The 22,915-nt window shown below is 48.2% G+C and overlaps 1 protein-coding gene across 1 annotated transcript in view; it reads left to right on the top strand.

The window, feature by feature from the left end:
- Window positions 1–1,665: 1,665 nt before the first annotated feature.
- The window catches only part of Dnajc11 (DnaJ heat shock protein family (Hsp40) member C11), a 51,562-nt gene continuing 30,312 nt past the window's right edge, over window positions 1,666–22,915 (top strand). Inside the window, exons 1-3 of the mRNA XM_057785351.1 lie at window positions 1,666–1,766; window positions 20,242–20,371; window positions 22,481–22,554. Of these exons, the coding sequence (XP_057641334.1) occupies window positions 1,695–1,766; window positions 20,242–20,371; window positions 22,481–22,554 (276 nt within the window). The 5' untranslated portion in view covers window positions 1,666–1,694. The remainder of the gene's footprint in view (window positions 1,767–20,241; window positions 20,372–22,480; window positions 22,555–22,915) is intronic.

The following is a 22,915-nucleotide window of genomic DNA, read 5'->3' as shown; positions in this document are numbered from 1 at the left end:
TCTTCAAATGCAAGGAAAAGGGAAACATCTCAACATTGTAGTTTTCCCCCCAGCCTCTGTATGGAATTTTCAAAGACCAGAAAAATATCAGCAGGTAGTTTTGCCCTAATCACAGCTCTGCAAAGGAAGAAAAAGAAAAGAAAGAAAGAGCTGGACGGTGGTGGCGCACGCCTTTAATCCCAGCACTCGGGAGGCAGAGGCAGGCAGATCTCTGTGAGTTCGAGGCCATCCTGGTCTACAAGAGCTAGTTCCAGGACAGGAACCAAAAGCTACGGAGAAACCCTGTCTCAAAACTCAAAAAAAAAAAAAAAAAAAAAAAAAAAAAAAAAAGAAAAAAAGAAAAAAAAGAAAAGAAAGAAAGAAAAAGTCTATAAAAACTGCAGGAAGAACTGATAAATTGTAGCTGTGGAAGCCTACCAAGCTTTTTTCTTTCTTTTGTTAAGCTATTAATTCACAGCTGGGCGGACGCCTACTGCAGGCTGCCTCTGCACACCTAGATGTCTCCAGGCAAAAGAGCCTAAGAGGAGTGGACAACTTGGAAGGGACATTACCCAAGCCCAGATGGCGCACATCTGGCCAAAAATTAGGAAGGAAGAAACCAACCTCTCATATCTACAGACAGATGCTGGAGTTTTCCAGAAAACCACCTTATGAAGGGCAAAGGGATGGCTGTGAGAGGAACAACAAAGACCCTGAGAAAAGACAGGTCATGTGAGCCAACAGGTGGAAGAGTCTAAGGTGCTGCCCACCACTTGATAACATCATTTCAGACACATTTAAATTATTTAGATTATTGTAACCAAGACGTTCTTAATAATGCACCAAACAGCAGGCACTGGGTTGAAATCAATTAGACGCCACTGCTAAATTATACGGGAGAAATTTACAGCAGAGTGGCTCTGAGGTAGGAACCACAGGTATGTGTGCACATCAGACGCAATTAAGAACCAAATGGATATTGCCTCCTCATTTACGCAGCAGAAAAAATGTCCAGGTGCTCCTAAATTTAGGGCAACACATTAAAAAAAAAAAAAACCCAAAAACCTAAGCTAAGGAGGTGACCCGTTCTCTGAACAGGAGCTAGGAAGGAAGGCTCCCGTGGACTAAGAATGGTGTAGACAATCACTTCGGAGGTTTCTTGAGCATTAAGTAGGCAAGTGCGTCCACGAGCAGCTCCCCGTGGGGGTGGGCCTGGTGAGATGAAAGCCTGGGCTCTAGGTGGCCTTGCAACAAACACCAAACCAGGGGAGGAACTCGAGGCAGCCCTGGTTCAGGGCCACCCAGAACCGGGGGAGGAGGAGGCGGGGGAGTTAAGCCTCAAGTGTGTGGCTTTCACAGTCTCCCTTGGCAGTCCAGGGAAAGGCTCAGTGCCACCCGGGTAGGCACCCAACACACACACACTTGCACTGGTTCAGATGTACATGCAATGTCAGTGCCATCCCACTACACACACACACCCGTGCAAAGGCTCAAACACGCAAGCCCGTCCTACTATCCCCGCGCGCCGCCTGCTAGCTTCTGGCCTCGGCCGCACGGTGGCGTACTGCGCAGGCGCGTTCCCGCGGGCTGCCATGCGGCCTCCCAGCCGCCAGGAGCCGCTGTGGGTAGAGCGGGAGCTTTACAGGGAGCGCCGCGCAGCGCCGGACCCTCTTGAGTGCGGCCTCGCCGGTTTGGCGGGGTGAAAGGTTGCGAAGATGGCGACGGCCTTGAGCGAGGAGGAGCTGGACAATGAAGACTATTACTCACTGCTGAACGTGCGCAGGGAGGTGAGGCCCACGGCGCGGCGTCGGCGGGGCTGACGCCCGGCCCGATGGGTCTGGAGGGTCGGGCGGGCGGCTCTGGACCCGCAGCCGTCCTGGGTAGGCAGCGGCCCGGTGTGGAGGCCGCGTGACCCCGCCGCCGTGTGCTCTCGCCAGCCGTCGGGCTGCTCGGAGCGCCGCGACCCTCGCGCCCTGGCGCGGGTCCAGCATCTGCCCAGCTCTCCCCAACCCGTGCATGGCGTGCAACGTGTCCCGGCCGAGCCCGAGCCCACGCACTTGCCGGAGGGAGGACGAGGGTCCCGAGGCAGCCGCTGCCTTGGGGTTCCCGGACCCCCGTGACCCAGGCCCATGCTCACTCTACACGCACCTGCCCTAGACGGGGGGTTAGGGTCAGCGGCCTGAGCCAGCGGGCGGGCAAACTGAGTCCCGGGACACCAAGGTCAAGGCCACCTGGGAGCCTCCCTGGAACTCAGCCGGACCCCTAAATCTCTGGTGCCACCGAAGTTGGATCTAGCCTTAGACGCTAGCGTTCCGTGCCCTCCATCGACCCCTTGAGCTGCCGCCCAGAAATTAGACAGCAGGACTTCCCCAGCCTCGGCTCAAGGGGCCGAGGATGAGCAAGAAGTGCTAGGCCTGAGATGCAACGGCGTCCTGACTGGGGCTTCAGCATCCAGGTCAAGTGTGTTCACGCTGTCTCCTCGAGAATAAAAAGTAACCCGAGAGGCCCGCACTGTCTGCCACATGTACATTTCTCGCAGGTTCCCATTTGCTTTGCTAGTCGGCGGTTGAGTTCTGTCGGGAAGGGTTTCCGGAAAAGCTTCCAAGGTCAGGGTGCGTTAGTGGTTAGTTGTGTCCATCTCTGCCGGACAATCCTATCCTTCAAATTTTCTGGTAGTGATCAAGTGTAACCGAACTGGACTGTCCTCAGCAAAGCTAGTTGGCTTGCAAATAACCAGCGTCTATTAAAGTGCTTGTTTTGAGCACGGCCACCTGCTGAAAGAACTCTAAATGCTCAGAGCGGTGGTAGCACAGAGGCAGGTGGATCTTTGTGAGTTCGAGACCAGCCTGGTCTACGGTGAGAGTTCCAGGACAGGCACCAAAGCTATGCAGAGAAACCGTGTCTCGAAATACAAAACAACAACCCCCCCCCAAAAAAAAACCCTAAATGTGGTGTCTCATTAAATTGTCATAACTGCCCTCATAATAATCCATTATTTTATTTATTTTTTGTTTTTTTTTTTCTAGACAGGGTTTCTCTGTGTAACCCTGGCTTTCCTGGAACTCGATTTATAATTATTTAAAATCGAAGAAACTGTTGGGTGTAATTCATCCCTGGACATTAGAACTCCAGAACCTAGCTCTTGAACTGTGCTGCTGCCTCAGTTTACCAGCCCACATACTACAAAGCTCTTTGTTCTGATACTATGCTCTTGGCTACCAGGAGTATGCATTTCTCAGCTGTACCAACCACTGTTTCCCACAGAAACACAGGGACTTTATGGGGCCTGGATTTATAGCTGAACTGCCCTCAGACTTTAAACAAATTGTTTCTTTAATACTTTGCAACTAAATGAAACTAACTTTTACCGTGGCTTGTTACATTTTGTTTTTTGAGGCAGGTTCGCCCTGAGTAGAGCAGGCTGGCCTTGAACTCGCAGAGATCCACCTGCCTTTGCTCCCAGGTGCTAGGATTAAAGGCAAGAGCCACAGTGCATACTATACCCTGGTTCTTGAGGAAGCAAAATGGTAAGAGAATCCAGTTTTTTCAGGACCCGGTTTTGTTTTGTTTTGTTTCAAACCCTCACACTCCTAACTAGACTGAGTTGTTAGTGGTTGAGCCACCGTTTATTTGCATGCCAGAACTTCTGAACCTAGGGAGGCTTCGGTGTTCAGAAGGACATTTAACCCCTAGGATTTTAGGGCCTTTCATTGCTACTGAACTGGGATACAAGCCAAAGAAGTACCTCTATTAAAGGACTTCTTACTTCTGCCAGTGAGTGCAGGCACTCCCTTCGTTTATAGCCGCAGATGAAGTTCTCCTCGTCAAACAGCACATTCAGTGTTGAGAGCCGTCATTTCTGCGTGCTGAACCTTGTGGCTCAGGGTTCTCCTAGAATGGAGGTTTTTGTTTGTTTTTTCAGACCTGAGCTGGAGAACAAAACAGAAGGAATCTTGAGTTGTGTATGTGTGCATATGTGTTAGAAGCGTGTCTAAGCTTAGCTCTATGTGCTGTCGGCTCTGACTTTAGTAGAGTGTGCCATAGGAGGGCACTCCAGCTAGAGTGCTCAGCGTCTAGCTAGCAAGTTCAGTCGTCTACCTAGAAGTCACAGGTGGGAGCAACGCTGCAGAACCTGGGCTTTCCGTTTACAGCTTAGAAGCACTGAGCTGGACTGGATCTCAGTCGGTAGTGTTTGTCTAACTGACGTGAAGCCGCGTTCTCCACAGGTGCTGCAGTCACTGCACAAACTGGGCATGGTGGCACTTGGGAAGCAGAAGCAGGAAGTTTGGTCCTTAAGGCCATCCTCGGCTACACAGAGACCAGCCTGAGCTACATGAGACCATGTTTCAAAAAGAGTGAAGTAAAAATTAGATGAATAAGAGAATTAAAGAACTGAAGTAGTAAGGAAATGCCAAAAATTCCCTAAGAATCTCCTTTCTCGGGGTTTCTGCGGCAGGAGGTCGCTGGCTAGCCAGGACCACCAGCTCCTGCTGTAAACGAAGCCCATGGCCCGAGCGAGGGAGGCCCTTTCTTCGCTATTGCAGAGCTTCTGGTGGTAGAGTAGTGACCCCCAGTAGTCGAGCCCACCGACGCCAGGCCGGCTCTGTGGTCTCTTGTGTTAGATGCACGATCAGGACTAAAATCGAACCTGTCTGATTTCTGGGATGGTTTTTCCAAACTGGAGAATAGATTTCTTGACAGCAAATTAGCATTAAATTGATTGATCCTTAAGCTTTTTGTGGAATTTCTTTTTTAGATTTGTATAGGTGTCATGCTTGAGTACATGTATGTTCAGCACATGCATTGTTGTAGGCAGTTGTGAGCCATTGTGAGGTGCTGGAAACTGAACCCTGGTCCTGCAAGAACAGCAAGTGCGCTTAACCATTGAGCCATTTCTGGGTTGACTCTTGAGTTTCTCCACATGCGCGGTAGTGATTAGGCAAAGGTTTGGCATTGGGCGTGTAGGGTCAGACCTGGCTGTCCACAACCAGAATTCTTTCTGTCGCCCATTCTGCCTACCCCTAACCTGCAAGTGCTTAGCAGTGGAGATGACAGCGCTGTCCTTCATAGCCTCTGAAGCCCCAGGAGCCTGGGAAGTGTGGCCTTTTGAGTGGCTGCCTTGTGTTCCGGTGCCCTTTCTGTTGGGAGTGCTGTTGCCCTGTCCAGCCTTCCTGCCCATTGTCTTTTTCTTCTAATTGTGTGTGCTGTTATTGTATGGAGCACAGTGTGAGGTCTGAGGACAACTTTTGGGCACCAGTTCTGCCTTTTCATCATGGGAGAACTCAGGTCATGAGACTCGGCCTCAAGCTCCTTCACCTGCCGAGCGGTCCTACATGCCACTCCTGTTTGCTTTGACACAAGGATGCAGCTGACAGCTGGGGATGGTGACTCCAGCATGCCAGGGCAGAAACAGGCCAGCCTGTCCTACATAGGGCAGTCTCAAATAAATAAAGTAACTAACCGATGATAAGAACAAGTGCTAAACACTTGCTGTGAGCTAGGGTGACATGTGCTGTACACATCGCCATGTGGGCAGGATGTGTATGAAGTGCTGAGCATAAATGGATATCCAGCTAGTATTTACTAGCTTTTGAAGATATCCACACGGCATGGTGAAGGATGCCTGTAATCTCAGCATTTGGAGGGTAGGTCAGGAGTTCATGGTCCCTGTTGTCTCTATAGTGAGTTTGAGGCTACCCAGGGCCACATGAGACCTTGTTTCGAAAGACCAAAAACTAAATGTGTGTATAGATGACCTTAGTGTGTCTCATGCTGAGTTGCTCGTCTGTTGTACCACTGAACGTCAGTGCTGGGGACGTGGCTCAGTGGTAGAGGAAGTGCCTTGTGTACGCAGGGACTGGGCTCTATCTCCAGCCCTGCAGGAGGAGAGATCGTGCCAGAATGTATACCAGGCATTAGGTTATGAGTGCCCAAGCTTTCTGCGTGTTCCAAATGCTGAGTGGATGAGTGGGTTTTGGTTTGTGGTTTGTTTTTGTTTTTTGTTGTTGTTGTTGTTGTTTTTTGAGACAGGGTTTCTCTGTAACTTTGGAGTCTGTCCTGGAACTAACTCTTGTAGACCAGGCTGGCCTCGAACTCACAAAGATCTGCCTGCCTCTGCCTCTGGAGTGCTGGGATTAAAAGCATGAGCTGGAGTAGATTTTTTAAATCTACCCGGCTGGAGTAAATTCTTTTTAAAAGGCACTGCTGTCCTGAACGGTGCTGCCTGCAGAGCTGACTGGGTGGGTGGCTCTGCTGGAGTTGATTCTAAGCACAAAACCTACCACAGAGGGTAAACTAGAGACTGGAGTCTAAGATACAATAGCGGGGCACCCAAAGATGCTCTGAAGAGATGGGCAAGCTGAGAGAAAGTGAGAAGCATGGGGTGGCCAGGGTGACTAGGAGAGGCTGGCTGTGGAGTGGGGAGAGAGCCATGAAGGATGCTTGGCCAGGTTCAATGTTATCTTGGTGTCATTAGCCAACACTACTAATTAAGTATGTTAAGTTTACTTCGTTAATGAACGAAGTTAATACCTTCCTGTTTTGAGCATTTTGGTAATAGATTCTTAACGTTTTTGTGCTCTGGTTTTGTATCATGCAGCTAAACAGTTTCCTTTTCTCTCAAAGATTTCAATTGAAAGTGTTTGTGCTGTAAATCTAATCAAATGATAGGAGAGAGCGAGAGCGCACGGGCCTGGGAGCAGCGCGCCTGTGCAGCTGTGGAGTTTGCCGCTTCCTTCTGGAGGTGTCTGTTTTGGTTTCTTTTGCTCCATGTGTTCCTCTCTTGTTCTGATAAGGATTTAGAACAACTAGGGGACTAATAAGTTGTACGCGTTTTAATGAGGACCAGGCACACAGTTATCTCTGAAAGAGACAGAGACAGCCACTGTGAATGTCGCTGCTGCCTTGCTCTTGTAAGGACACACGTTGATTCCTCTCTGAGTAGCCACCTCGAGGCTTTGGAACTGTGGGAACTTCTCCTGTTTGTCAGGAATGCAGTGTGCAGGAAGCAGAGAATCCGCCCAGAAGAAAATGCCAAGCTAAAGAGATGGACTGCTAGGAGCATGCCTGGTTGGGCAGGGTGGAGCTGAGTGAACAGAGCAGATAAGTTCTAAGGGGAGATAGGGTCTGAACCGTCAGTTTTGCTGGAACCCAGAAGTTCCATGGAGAGCTGGTCTCAGAAACCATGCATGCCCTGGTCGTTTGTAGGTTGTCTCGTGTGACCAGGAGGAATAGCGAGAACCAAGTTGTGTCGCAGTAGAGAGGGGTTTCCTGTGTCCTGAATGGCCTCTCTCTAAGGCCGTTTCTGCCCTTGGTCCATTTGTTCTGAGCAGAGGTCTGTGCTGAGGACAGGATTCCCCTGTGTCCTAGGAGCTTTAAAGGTCACTGTGTCCTGGCTTTAGAAACATTCTGGGCATGAACACAGTGTGTCTCTACCACTGAACTACCCTAACCCTTGTCCCTTGTTCATTTTTTAGATAGGTCTTAGCAAGCTGCCCAACTGTGCTTAAACTTTTGATCCTCCTGCCTCAACTTCCAGAATAGCTAGGACCTCAGGATTGTGCTACTAGGCCCTGAGAGTCTGTCTTTCTTTCTTTCTCTTTTTTTTCTTTTTCTTTCTTCCTTTCTTTCTTTCTTTCTTTCTTTCTTTTTTTTTTTTTTTTAGAATTTTGTTGTTACTGATTATCTAGTTCTGTTTTTAAAAGTTTGTGGTACCATCTTGAGTGTATTGTGTCTCAGTTCTGTGGGGTTTCCTCTAACTCTGTTAAGTAGGACCCAAAGTCACACAGTTGTTTGTCAAAGCAGAGGCTTGTGTGTTTGGTTGATCTGTTTAGCTGCCTTGATTATTTCTCCTTCATGGTCTGACTGTGTCTCCCTAGCCTGTATGTTTCCTGCTGGAGGAGGCAGACTCCGCAGGGATGTGAGATGTGGTTATGTCCACTAGACCCCTGACCTTGGCGATGGAACTCGGACACAGAGTAGGATGTCTAGTGGTACAGCCCAGCACCTTGCATGTTGAGTTCCTCTGTGCACTTGTTGTTCTCAGAGTGGCCCCAGATTGCAGCTGAACCTCAAAGGCTATGCCTGAAAGCCAGCTTTAATGAAGACGGTCTCCACCATGGGGTCCTGTGTGATGTGAGGCAACCTTAGCTGAGGAGAAGACTCGCCCTGTGTAAACCTGTTTCTTCATCCTTCAGCCTACAAGGCAGAGAGGCGTAGTGCGTATCTGATGCTTCCTGTAGTGGTGGGTATACAGCTCTTTCCACAAGCCAGTCGCCTGCCTTGTAGAGGATTGGGTGTGGTGTCACGGCACAGAATCCCAGCACCGGAGAGGAGGCTGCTGGAGGATCAGGAGTCAAGGTCAGCCTGGGCAGTACGGAGAGGTGCCTAGGAGTGGTATTGTACCCCTGTGGTCCCAACACTTGTGTCAGACTGAAGATTGCTGTGAGGCCAGCTGACACGTGTGTGTGTGTGTAGTAAGACTTTGTCAAAAATAGAAAAGAAGGAAGAGATTGTCTCAAAAAAAAAAAAAAAGAGCATACCTTTAATCCCAGGTATGTCCTTCCAGGACAGTCAGGGCTACACAGAGAGATCCTGTCTTGAAAAAGCAAAACAATAAAAAAAAAAAAAAAGGCGTATGTGTGCTGTGATTAACAGTTTAAATAATGTGGATGAGTCCCTGGCAGTTCCCTCTCTGTATATTTCCTTGCATTTTCTTGAACGGAATTTGATTGGCATCAAACCATACAAATTATTAAATTCTAGCTGGCTTCCTGGTTAGGAATCCAGAACCAGCTTCCTTCTGCATCAAAGACAAGTCATTTGATGGTGCATTTATTTATCTTTGTGATTCCGGGGCTAGCGTAAGACCCATGTAGACCAGGCAAGGGTCCCATCGCTGAGCTATATTCAGCGCTCTTTTTATAATTTGATCTTTGAGCCGGGCGATGGTGGCGCACGCCTTTAATCCCAGCACTTGGGAGGCAGAGGCAGGCGGATCTCTGTGAGTTCGAGACCAGCCTGGTCTACAGAGCTAGTTCCAGGACAGGCTCCAAAGCCACAGAGAAACCCTGTCTCGAAAAAACCAAAAAAAAAAAAAATAATAATTTGATCTTTGAGCAGGGTCTCATTGAGTTGCCTAAGCAGACCTTGAACTTGGCAGTCCTCCTACTTCAGCCTCTGAGTACCTGGTATTATACACCTGAACCCCCAGGCCGTGTTCATCTGATCTTTATCCTAAAACCAACCCAGGTGGTGTAGGAGAGGGCCTGTCCGTGAGAACCGTGAGATGGAGGAGAGGCCCTGTCCGTGAGAACCGTGTTGATTGGAGATGTGCGCAATGCTGTGATGCCTGTGACCACTCCCCACTCTCATTGTCCTCAGATGCTCCTTCCTGGGACCATCCTCAGCTTCTCTTTTGTTTGTTTTTTAAGACAGACGTTTTCTGTGTAATGGTCCTGGCTGCTGTCCTGGAACTCACTGAAATCCTCTTGTCTCTGCTTCCCGAGTGCTAGAATTATAGGTGTGTGCCCAGCATCCTCAACTCCTTGAGACTGTTTGAGTCTCCACCAGCCTGCCCCCCTTCTCTCTCTGCCTTCTGAATGTTGTGCCCAGGTGAAAGTTATGTCCACTCCCTCCCGCCAGGCCTGAGCTGCCTTCTGGTCACTCCATAACCCGCACATTCCAGCCCTCACTAGAGTTGTTCTGATGCCTCTGTATTAAGCTTTGAGTAATTTAATTTGCACACCTTCTATTTGGTTCAATCTTGAGGTCAACTGATCAGAGTTCTTCCAGTTTCTAGATCATCCCCTCCCCCATAAACTCAACCCTGAATTCCTCTAGCTGTTCTCTCAGTCTCTGACTTTGGCTTTGTCTATTTTCACAAGTTATGTAGGTTAATATTAACAGACAGTATGGGGTACATTGCAGAACCCGAGCCAAGCTCAGGCTCTGTAAGCAGAGACTCTTCTTTCTGTTTTCCTGCCACCCAGACCCAAATAATCATACAGAAACTATATTAATTGCAACACTGTTTGGCTAATGGCTCAGGCGTATTCCTAGCCAGCTCTTACATCTTACACTAACCCATTTCTATTCATCTGTGTATTGTTGTGAGGCCGTGGCTTACCACTGCAGACTCTTACTCCTTCAGCAGCTACATGGTGTCTCTGCTAACAAATGACACCCAAGGTTTGGCAAGAATTTACATATAAAGCCTGAGAAAGCTTTTTAAAAAGGATTCTAGACAGACAAGAACAGAGTCAAGCACGGCTTCTTGGTAGCAGCATTTTCTCAGGTGGGCTCTGTTTGCTAGAAGCAAGCAGAAACACATCTTTAAGAGAGGCTTCCTGACTCAGTGTTAGTGCCAAAGCCTCACAGCTCTTTTAAGAGGCCCTGCCACCAAACACTTAAATGGTGTTTTTGAGTGGCAGTAGCATGCTTCTTGGTGGTGGCAGGAACCTTGAAACAGTAAACATGGCTCTAGTTTGTACCTCAACCTTTAAGCTAGAATTTCAGCCAAGGAATGAGTCAGAACCAGCCGCTAAAGCTGCAGCTTTAATCCTAGCCATACCATTTAGCAGATTAAAGACTCATGGTTACCTTTAATCCCAGCATTTATTTAGGAGGTAGAGGCAGGTAGATCTGTGTGAATTCAAGGCCAGCCTGGTCTAAAGAACAAATTCCAGGGCAACCAGTGATGTTCTATAGAGAAACCTTGTCTTAGAAAACCAAAACAAGGGGGCTGGAGAGATGACTCAGTGGTTAAGAGCACTGGCTGCTCTTCCAGAGGTCCTGAGTTCAATTCCCAGCCACCACATGGTGGCTCACAACCATCTGTAATGAGATCTGGCGCCCTCTTCTGGTGTGTGGGCATACATGGAGGCAGAATGTTGTATACATAATAAATAAATCTTTTTAAAAAAAAGAAAACCAAAACAAACTAAAGATGATTTGTGTTTGAGAGACCGAGAGAGATAATCCCACATCATAATGTCTATGTGGAAGAGGTTGGGACAACTTAGGGCAAGGGGGCATTTCTCTCCGAGTTGTTGGGCTTAGCAGCAAGTACCCCACTTACTGAGCCATCTCACTGGCCTCTAGGATTTTTTAAAAATATTTATTTATTTATTTATTTATTTATTATGTATACAATATTCTGTTTGTGTGTCTGCCTGCAGGCCAGAAGAGGGCATCAGACCCCATTACAGATGGTTGTGAGCCACCCTGTGGTTGCTGGGAATTGAACTCAGGACCTTTGGAAGAGCAGGCAATGCTCTTAACTTCTGAGCCATCTCTCCAGCCCTGGTCTCTAGAATTTTTAAAGCCTTTTATAAACCATGTCTTATGTGACATTTTACCCCTTTCACTTCAAGGAGATCTGGTGACTGCGTCTGTCACCACTGTGTACCCTGCACACCACAGGAAACCTTCCAGAAGACGTCATTAGCCACCTTAGCTTATCAAAGTAAGCGCTGATGTTTGCTGATGATGCAGTTCCACCGTGCATCTCTCCAGCACATCCCTGTTGTTGAACGTTCTTAACAAATGTTTGTTGAAGGAACGAGCAGATGGATGGATGTCCAAATGAGCTGCCTGCCCACCCCTTCCTCCTCGTACCACTGTGCAGCATCCCATCTTGCTTCCGAGTTGGTGGCTTGCTTCCTCTGTCCTGTTTTTCTGGTGGTACGCCTCAGCCTCTCAAGGACTTGATGCAACTTTATGTCTCTTGTGACCCATTTAGATCTTTTCCTTGCCTTCTGACCACCCTAACTTTTGTGCCACTGACATTAGCATTTCTGCCCTATGTCTAGTTAAGTCTATATGTGTGGGGTCTTTTTTATTTATTTCATATACTTTTTTATGTTGGGTTGGATCCTCCTAGAATTGGAGTCACAAGTGGCTGTGAGCTGCCTGGTGTGAGTGCTGGGACCTGCCCCCGGGTCCTCTGCAAGAGCAGTGCAGGCAAGCTTTTAACTGCTGAACCATCTCTGCAGCCCTTGTCCATGGGTCGTAAGAGTGACAGCACAGCTAGTTTGTTGTCTCTTGAGGGTAGGGACCCTTGCGCTTCTTTTGTCCTGGGTGGTATCTAGAACCTAGCTGACATCAATCATCCCCGAGCAATGTACATCTACTGGCCTCCTGCTTGGAATTTTGTTTTGCCTGTGTATGAGGGTGTGTTGTTGGTGTTGGTTGTTGACCCCAGAGCTTGCTGACTCAGGTGTCCTGTCTCTCTCCGGAGTGCTAGGCTTTCAAACAGACTGCCACACCCACCTGTGCCTTCTATGGTGTGAAGATCTAGCTCTACTCTGTCTCACTCCCACTTGTGCAGCAAGTGCTGCATCTGCCAGGCCATCTCTGCAGCCCCCAGTGCCCCATTCTCGAGTGAGGCACGAGTTGCAGGTTCAGCCTCTCAGCCTTCATAATGCTTCGACCCCTTAGTACAGTTCATGTTGTGATGACCCCAACCGTAAAATGCTGTGTCATAGCTGTAATTTTGGCACTGTTATGAATCATAATGTAAATATCTGATATGTAATCCCTGTGGAGGGGTCAAGACCCACAGGTTGAGAACCGCTGCTCTGAAGGAACTGGCTGCCAGAAGGAATTTCTTCATCTTTGTTTTCCGAAATCCGTGCTTTCACTTCTGAAGCTTGTCTAGAGTCAGAGGGAAAGGGCAGACTCACACCCAGAGATGCTCTGGCTCCGAAGCTGTGAGGCCTGGGCATCCTGCTGCAGGCTGTGGAGGCACCTAGAGGAGGAGACGCAGCTCTTCGCTGCAGGTTTGGCCTTTCCGTCTGGCGGGTATTGATTGTCTCCTCACGGGTTCTTTATTGCCGTGAGAAAGGTTGCCTGTTTGTCATCTTCCGCACCAGAACCAGTAATGATGTCTGTAAAGGAAAACAAGTTTCTCGTGGAGTGGGGCTTTGCACACTGTTTCTCTTGTCGGCCATGCACAGCTGCATTCTGCAGTGTGTAGAAGTTAGTCCCTTGCCATCCAGCTTCTGCTTGACAGGCTCCTTCACAAACCCCAAGCAGCAGGTCCGCGCCATCCGACTGCTTAGAATGGTTCCCTCTGCCCAGTTAGAATGTGGAACCTCACCAAGGCAGATCACAATGCCTGGTTACCCAGGCTGGTAGAAGGAAGAAGGAAAGGAAGAGAAAGCTGCCTTGAGCAGGCACATGGTCTCCGCGTATGGTGGGGAGGGGTCAGGCTGTAGAGTAGGGTGTCTTACAGGGGGGGGGTAGAGAATGAGCCCTCCTGTCGTGTTAGCTACAGGCTTCTTCCCAGCAGTGACACAGTGAGATGTGGCCCCTTTCTCCAGGCCGCAGCTCCTGTCTGGAATGGTGTTCATTAGCTCCCAGATCAGCTTCCTCCTTTAGGGCCATTTTTCCAATTTGTAGGCCTCTACTAGCTGTGCGTGTTTGTTTGTTTCTGTTTTCCCCATCAGACTCTCGTGGAACATACAGGCGGGGGGGGGGGGTGTTCATTTGTGGGGATATCAGCTTCAGAGAGGGCAGCCCTGTTCTTAAGTGTCGTATGGTTGAAGAGTGACTGGCCATGCTGAGCATGCTCTGTTCAGTCTTGGCAGGTTTGAATCAAGAGCATAAGTATGGCCATTGTAAGTACCTTGCTCCAAAGGTTATTGGCTCTGTCTGATGCCGCATCCTGCATCTGGAGATGACAACTACCAGGTCCCACCCAGCCTCGTTTATTCGTGTCCGTGTTTGGAGGGAAACATGAGGACTAAAAAGAGACAAGAAAAAACTGATAGTCGGAAGGGCATCCAGTAAGTCCTGAGATTCGCCTCGCGTTTATTTCTCGTGTTCTTTATATGCCCCAGTTCAAAAGTGGGGAGGAAGGTAAGAAGGCAAGGAACTTCTTTACCGTGATAGAAGGAGCAAAGCCTTCTTAGTACCTAAAGCACCACGTAGCCACAGCTGAGCTCGTACCGCCTGTCATAGAACCTTGAAGGAGCAACAGTAGGTCTGAACTCTGACCTTTAGTCAAGGTGGAACTGATCCCTGTCTGTGGGCTCCCACAGTCTGGCACACGTGGTATAGGACTACACTTCCTGGTGCCTGTTCGGTGTACAAGACCATGTCATTAATACTAGGCTGTCATGAGTAGGAACAACATATATCACATTGAGCCTCAGATATTCAAGTATCTCAAAAAAAAAAAAAGATATTAAACAATAAAGATGGAAAACCATTTCAGTGCTGCTGGGATGGCCTAGTGAGAAAGACTCTTGTTGTTGAGCCTGACAGCCTGCGTTTGATTTCCCCACTTCCACATTGTGGGAGCAGAGAATGAACTCCAGACAGTGGCTCTTGGTCTGTAGATGTGCTCCATGCGTGTGAATCTGCATGCATGGACTCAGAAGGGAGAAGCCTTTGAGGTTTGAGGCCAGCCTGGACTATACAGTGTGACCCTTTGTGTTGAAGGGCGTGTGCTGCGTCTGTAGTAGCTTGTGTTGGTGGCTGATGTTCTCTGTCCCTTACGATGGTCTCTTTCGTTTTGTGTTACTTATTCCTTTCTCGGGCTATTCCTTGTTCATCAGTGGAAATGCAATGGGTTTTGTGTATCCTGTTACTGTACTAAACTTGTGTTCTAGTTGTAACAGGTCATGTGTCTCTGTTTAAATTGGGGGATATTCCATATGTAGGGACATGTCATCCCAAGCCAGCCGTTTCCTTTCTGATTGAGTGTCTGTATTCTGACATCTTGCTCTAACTAGCACTTTCAGTCGTTTGACTGGAAGACATCCATGCCTTGTTCTAGATCTTAGAGGTGTGCTGTGTGGAGCCTCTCTGCTGACACAAATAATCCCAATCACACCGAATCAGACCGAATTAAAGACACACATTTTTAATGCAGTGCTCCTGGGTGGCCCTGGGAAACATGGAGAGGGCAAGAGAGAGAGAAAGAGAGACCACAGGAAACCCGGAGACCACATGTTTATTCTCTGGGGGGGCAGTTTAAGTAGCCTGTGGGAGTGGTCTTCCCTGGGGAGGAGTTGCCATTTGGTGGGTTTTCTCAGAGGTGGAGTTTGGACTGAGGCAACTCCCAGGGAAGGGTGCTTATGCCAGGAGCTGGGGTGAAGCCCCCAGGCAAACAGTGCAGACTTTTGTATAAAGGGGTGTTAGGGAGCTGAGATGATGCTTCCGACCAAACATTCTAGACTTTGGATAAAGGGGTGCCAATGAGCTGAGGTGAAGCCCCTCAATCAAACTGTGTGTGTGTATCTGTGCATGCATGCGTTCATGCATGCATCCCTCTCACAGGCACATGTGAAGGTCAGAGTAACCCTCCAGAGCTGGTTCTCTTCGACCTGCAGTGGCTGCAGACATCAGGCGCTGTGTCCAGGCTTGTACAGCAGGTGCCTTCACCACGGAGCCACCTCTCAGCTCTGCCCTTTCTCCTTTAGTGTCTTTGTGCTCGGAGCTGATGAGCGCTGCTGCCCACCCAGGATACGGCAGGAAGCTAGAGCAGCTGGCCAGTCTCTTAGCATCAGCTGTGGGGACCGAGCTTCCAGCACACGAGCCTTTGGAGACATGCTTACAGCATAAGTGGTAGAGCTGGGTACTGACCGGACACATTTCGTAGTCGATGCTGCTACTTTTGGTGCTGGGGCCCACGCCCAGAACTGTGTGTGCTGACATGTTCTGCCCTGCCGAGCTGCGGCCCAGACCTGGCTTATTGTCAGTCTGTATAATCCTAGCTTGGTAGAACTTGTTAAGTCTACCAGGCTAGCCTTGAACTTCTGCCAAGGCTGGCTTCTTTGGCTAGTTAGTAGTTATGGCGGTACAGTGAGTGTGCACATGTGTGAATGGACCCGTGTGCACTCCCAGAGGCTACGCGAGGGTCATGTAAATGCTGGGATCTGAACCTGGTGAGTCACCTGTCCCGCCTTACTTCCTGGCTTTATTGCAATGGTTTATGGTTACAAACTTTCCCACAGCTCTGCCTTGGTTTCATTCTATAGGTTTTGGCATGCTGTGCTTTATTTTCTGTGTTTTAAGTATTTAACCTGCTTGCACTTTCTTCTTTGATCCCCGATGGCTGAGCAGTGTGTTGTTTAATAGTCGCAGATTTGGCAGATTTGGGGGTTTCTGGTCTCCTTCTGTCATAGACTTCTTTCTTTGTTGTTGTTTTTTGCTTGGTTGGTTGATTTGTTTTGTTTGGTTTTTTGAGACAGGGTTTCTCTGTGTAGCCCTGGCTGTTCAGGAACTTACTCTGTAGACCAGACTGTCTTTAAACTCAGAGATTTTCCTGCCTCTGCCTCCCAGATGCTGGGATTAAAGGTGTGCTCCACCACTGCCCAGCCTGTAATAGGCTTCTAATTTCATGCTGTCTGGTAGGAATGATTCTTTGTGTCGTGTTTATCTTTTAAAATCTGTTGAGGGGGGCTGGAGAGATGGCTCAGAGGTTAAGAGCACTGACTGCTCTTCCAGAGGTCCTGAGTTCAATTCCCAGCAACCACATGGTGGCTCACAACCATCTGTAATGAGATCTGGTGCCCTCTTCTGGCCTGCAAGCATACATGGAAAGAATGTTGTATACGTAATAAATAAATCTTTAAAAAAAAAAAAAAAAAAGAACATTAAAAAAAAATCTGTTGAGGGCCTGGACAGATGGGTCAGCAATTAAGAGCGCTTGCTGCTCTTACAGAGGCCCCAAGTTTAGTTCCTAGCACCCATGTTGGCAGCTCACAACCACCATAGCTCCAGCTTCAAGGGAGCTGCATCTCTTCTGGCTGTTGTGGGCACTATGCGCACGCGCACAAGAACAGAAGTCGTCGTCTTCTTCCTCTTCTTCTTCTTTTTAGATTTAGAGCCTAGGAATAGAACTCTTATTAAAAGTTCTATTGAGGGGGCTGGAGAGATGGCTCAGAGGTTAAGAGCACTGACTGCTCTTCCAGAGGTCCTGAGTTCAATTCCCAGCAACCACATGGTGGCTCACAACCATCTATAATGGTGCCCTCTTCTGGCCTGCAGGCATACATGGAGGCTAAACACTGTGTACATAATAAATAAATAAATCTTAAAAAAAAAAAAGTTCTATTGAGATTTAATTTGTGACCTAACATTCTCTTCAGATGACTGGGCAATAAAACTTTCAGATTTTAAGCTTGGGACATCTGGATTTTATTGTAGAAGTTTTGAGATAAATGTATAGTTTAGGTGTCCTTCTTAATGAGATCTCATTACCTTCTACAATGGTGTCAGGAGCTAAATAGTAGTGAGAAAGGTTATCATTTATGAAATATCGAACCAGTGACCTTAGCTATTCAGTTGTGATGAAAGGCCTAATCTAACCTTTATTGAATGTGAGATTTATTAAAAATGAAACTTCTCATTTCCATTACTTAATCGATAGTACTCTAAGTCGTTTGTTAATATGATTAAAGGTGGCGTTGCAGACTAGATTCCTGCTCCCCAGACATTTGACTTAACTTTAGTAACCAGGAAGGGTCTTTTAACCTAGAGTCATGTAAATCCATTTCATCCTGTACTGGTAACTTTTATAAGGCATGAGAAAGAGCAATTAAAGTTTTCAGGAAGAAGGCCGGACAGAGTTCCTCACACTTACACTCCCAGTACTGAGGGACCTAAAATAAGATAATGCGTATGAGGGTCATGTTGAGGCCCGCTTGAGCTACATGCTAAGACCTGGCTTTGAAGAAAACAGCGCTGGTAAGACGGCTCGGCAGACAGGCAATGGCACCTGCCACACAGCCTGACAGCCTGAGTTTGATCCCTAGAACCCACATAAAGGTGAAAGGAAAGAACAGACTCCACATACTCACCCTCTGACCCCTACATGCTCACACACACCATATATAGAAACACTGTACATGTTAATACTTTTTTATTTTCCCAAATAAATACAGGGCTGGAGTGATGGCTCAATAGTTGGAGTGCTTGCTTCTCTTTCAGAGAAGCAGAATTCAGTTCCTAGCAACCATGTCGGTGACTTGCAGCCATCTTTAACTCCAGCACCAGATCTGATGCTCTTTTCTGGCCTTCATGGCCACCCTTACACACATGTACACACACATACACATAAATAATATTTAAGAAATAAAAAAATCAAAGAAAGAAACTAATGTGTAGCTACGACTTAGGAAAGAACAGCTCCTTTTGAATCACAGCATCAAGCTATCAGAAAGATGTGTGTTTTATCTTCTGTTATCTACTATCGTAATTCGAATGCCAGGGTTTCCTTCAGACAATGTGTTAGTGCAGCAAGAAATGTGTTGCGTGATTAGCGGCAGCTGGGAAAGAGCCCCAGGCAGGGAGAAGGCTCAGTGATGGCACCTGAGATCTAAGCACAGTTGGCGGGTGAGGTGCAGGTCCACTTTGACAGTGGATGCCTGTTACCCACGCCAAGCAGTGCTGCTCTGACCATCCCAGTGCTGACGGGGAGGGGGAGGTCTGGAAATGGAGCTGAGATTCCTGTCGGATGGTATGCACTGCCAGGCTTGCCTGTGAGCGAGCTGGTATGTGTCTCACCATAGCTGAAGGACAACCTTGTCCCCAGGTTTCATGGGGAGGAAATAGGTTCTGAAGAGCCACTCTTGTGAGTTTTTGCTGCGTCAGGCACCATGTGAGCCCTTGTGGGATGTCTCAGTGCATTGTCACACCAACCCTGAGACAGAAAGCTGCTGATAGGAGCTCCCTTGCCCAGAATCATGGTCCTTGGAAGTGGCAAGGCCTTTGAACTCCTACGCCTGCCTTCTCAGCCACTGAAATGGAAGGTCACCATAGAGCCTCCCAGTAAATAAGAGAAAACCTGCCAGAGATGGAGGGGAGGCAGTGGGCTAAGACCCACAGCATCATTCCCAAGGCTACCCCAGAGAGAAGGTAGAGGAAGAGATTGGAGACAGAAGGGCAGAAATCTCCCTAGCTCTCAGAGGCAGCTGGGTGCTCCGTCTTGAGAGCCTGCCCTCTTCTGGTGGAGCAGCTTCTGATTTAGAGTGACAGTGGCACAGCCAAGTCTCTGTCCAGCAGTCAGCAGGGGTTTGTGGCTAGTCTAACCGACAAGCTTTAGGCTCCAATCTTGCTGCTGCTTTTCTGAGTAACTGCTTTATCGGCCTTTGGGGAGGTCAGCCCCAGGCCAGCCAGCCCTGTGCCCACTGCACACCTTCCCAGCCCCTGCCTGGTGGGGCTGGTGGGAAACGGGTAAAGTCATTCCTAAGATTATTGCTAAGCACAGGTCAGCTTCACATCTTTGTGAATGGGGAGGAAAAAAGAAAAAGGAAGAAGCTTAGTCCTGGAAGGGAAAAGTTGTTGATAGCTCATCGAGTGTCATGTGGTTTTCTATCACTACCCCTGAGCTGTCCATCCCTATGACCTCTTCTTGAAGACATACATCCCAGTACATGATGCTAGGGCATGGTCATCCTTGGTGACCCATTTCCACCTAGGTGCTGACCTCTTGGGCCCCTCTTACATATTGTCAGTGATCACACAGGATGGTTCACTTGTCAAGATGGGGGGGATGCTCCTTCAGCTTCACTTGTGATAGACCACAGTGGTCTTGGGTGCTGATTCTAGGTCTTCCCAGAGAGAGAGACCAACAACTGGCAAAACTGGACAGTGTTCCCAGGGCTACAGAGGACTCCTAAGGGATTCTTGGTGGCTGCTAGCCAAGGAGAAGGTGTTTATGCTGGCCTCATTCCTGCAGCCCACGCCTGTGTCCCCAGAGGTCTGTCAGGAAGCACCTTCTGTGTACAGCATTCCCTGTATAACCCCCTGGTTGCTCCAAGCTAATGGAACATTTTCCATGCTCACAGTTAGAGGCCACATTTAGGAGTGTGTTGCTTTTATAGCCTTGTCTTTGGCTCTTGAGAATTAGTATATTAGTCTCTGACATCATTGACGTCCCCTGTGCCTATAGCATGTGACTGTACTCCCCCCCTGTGCTCTCTGGTGTGGGAGGACTTAGCTGACTTGGGTTTGGGGGCAAGTAGGGGTCTGGTGTTTCAGCACAGCGAGCCAGGGTGGAGACAGCCGCTCTCATTCCCTTGGGTAGCAGTGGGCACAGCAAACACAGTTGCTATTGATGTGCATAATTGATCACTTTATTAACTGTAAAAACGAAGCCTTATTGGGGAAATAAAGCATAACTTGATTGTGTCCTGTGCAGAGGGCAGGTGCGGTGGAATATGGCTGACAGGTCCCGTTCCACGGCTGATTCTGATAATGATAGTGTTTCAGTACCATTGATGTCCTCTAATTGAATTTCTCTTTCTTTAGGCCTCTTCTGAAGAGCTGAAGGCTGCCTACCGGAGACTGTGTATGCTCTACCATCCGGACAAGCACAGGGACCCGGAGCTCAAATCGCAGGCAGAACGGCTGTTTAACCTTGTTCACCAGGCCTATGAAGGTCGGTGGAGAACTTGGCTTCATGCGCACAGACGTTCGATTTTTAAGTGACTTGATTTGTGGAAGGCAGAGCTGGAGTCCTTAGAGGTGTATAAAAGAGGTGCTTGGTTAGGTGCTTCCTACTGATGGAGCCCTTTGAAAGAGTCGTATTTTGCTTTGGAAATCAATATGTGTCCAGGAAGAAGAAAATGAGAGTCCAGATGAAGAGACGGGTCAGGTCTGAACAGAGGCTGCGGCTCCAGCTGGTCCCCGATGTCTGCCGGAGGCGGGGCTGGTACTTGTAGAGTTGCTTTCTTTGACACTTTTTTGTGAGAAGCTACAAGGCCTTTTTTTAACCTGAGTGGTTTTATTGGTTTTGTGGCAGTCGGTGAAAGAAAGGGCTTACAAAGCCGGTGTGTAGAGCGTGGTGGGGAAGTAGAGCCTAGTCATTCAGGATCTGAAACTTATGGCTTTACCTATAAATGAAGAAAACTTGGGATATGTTTGTCTCTGGAAAGGTGGAAGGCTCTGCAACGAGTGATCAGTGGCTTCCTAGTGCCAGTGAGCTTCACGCTACCTAGTTGGGCATTTTTAAGTGATTAGAATGATTTTAAAATAAAAGCAAAAAATAAAAAGAAAGTTACGTCACTCTTAGGATTTATAGATTAGGAAAAAATCAGTTACTCATTCCAGACCCTGTGATGTGCCTCTGTGTGAGGCAGCAAGACCTCACGGCAAGCAGGATAGCATGTTTTACCTCACAGCTTTTACCAAGAAATTAGATTCTGATGGCCAGTGGCGCATGTTAGACGGGTCTGTGGTGTCACCAGGGTTGGTGACCAAGCCCATTGTATTCTGACTTGTGAAGGGCTGTAGCAATTCTGCTGTCGCCAGAGGTGCGCAGCACAGCGGAAGCTGCCTCCCTGTGGAAGTAAGCGCTGCGGCCGCAGGCAAAGCCCTGGACCTCCTTAGTAAACCAGCTCTGCTCAACAAGTTTGGCTCCGTGTTTTCCAGTGGTCAGCTCTTCTTCCTTCTCTGTTAGATTTGCATATGGATAGACTCATTTGCATTGCTTTTTAATTAGGCCTAAAAATATATGGGAACCTCAGAGGGGCCGCAGTGCAAAGATGAACCTCAGAGGAGGCGCAGTGCAAAGATCCCCAACAGAATCCGGAGTAGCTCCGGGGTAACTGTCATCCTCGCTCACAGTCCATTGGGGCCCGGAGTAATTTTCTCCCTTCTTGAGGAATCTTCTCACTAGGTGCTGTGGCCACCAGTATTGTGAATGATATTCATGTATCTTCAAACAATTTTCAAAGCTGGATATTGGAGCTCACACCTATGATCCCAGGACTTGGGAGGTAGAGGCAGAATTGGGATGTTGGCTGTGTACTGAGTTTGAGCCTGGACTACATGAAACTCTAGTTTAAAAAAAAAAAAATTTACAAATAAAGAGAAGTACACCAAGACCAGCTGTTGCGGTTGGTTAGTAGGTAAATCAGCTGTCAGTACAGTGTCCTGTGGAGCGCACTATGGAACAGAGCATTAGAGAAGGCTGCTCTTATGGGGCACGATGCTCCTGCGTCCCAGCACTCAGCAGGTGGGAACATCCCCAGCTACATAATAAGCGCAAGGCCAGCCTTGTGTACAAGAAACATCTCAAGAAAACTAAAACCTGAAACCAAACAAAACACTGTCCTTCCGAACTGCCAGAGCGGGCTGGACCCTGTCGAAGCCCAGCTTTTCCCATCTGTAGCCTTTAAACACCCTCCATTGAAAGGAGAAAGCATCAGGAAGGATGCAGCAGAAGAAAGATACTCCTAAGGGCTAGAAAGATGGCTCAGCGGTTAAGAGTACCGACTGCTCTTCCTAAGAACCCAGGTTCAAGTCTCAGCACCCACATGGCAGCTCACAAACTGTCACTCCAAGATCTGACACCTACACACAGACGTACATGCAGGCAAAAAGCCCAATGCGCATAAAATAAAAATAATTTTTTTTAAAAAAGGGAAGGAAGACTAGCAAGGAAAGGAAGGCGGAGGCTTACCTCGTGTACACTGGGTTTTCAGGACTGAAGGGGAAACTTTCTGTGTGAAATGCTTTATTTTTTTTTTTTTTCTTTTTATTGCAGTGCTTAGTGATCCCCAAACAAGGGCCATCTATGACATATATGGGAAGAGAGGCCTGGAGATGGAAGGATGGGAGGTAAGAGACATTGAGCCTGAGGAGCTAGAAGCAGGAGAAAGCGCAGCACCACGGCTGTCCCCTAGGGGCCTGTGAGAGCACCTTCCGCTCTGCCCCTGCCTGATAGCAGAAGTGTGGCAAGCCATTCACTTCTTTGTGTTTCCGTGTTACCTGAAGAATAAAGTTCTATAGAAAAGTGAGCATGAAAATTGATTGTATTGTAAGACCCCAAACTGCTACAGAGTGTGTAGGTGTTCTTACCCAATCTTACCCAGAGACTGATGTGTGGGTGCCCATGGGATCCTGTTAGACGTTAGTGGCCATGCGAACGGTGCCAGTTTCCTGTTGACCTCATGCTCTGTCTGTCCCTTCTGACCCCGAC

This window comes from Chionomys nivalis, chromosome 11, assembly GCF_950005125.1.
Source record: "Chionomys nivalis chromosome 11, mChiNiv1.1, whole genome shotgun sequence".
NCBI classification, from domain to species: Eukaryota; Metazoa; Chordata; class Mammalia; order Rodentia; family Cricetidae; genus Chionomys; species Chionomys nivalis.
Note: the sequence above shows the minus strand (reverse complement) of the source record. Positions and strands in the feature narration are given on the sequence as shown.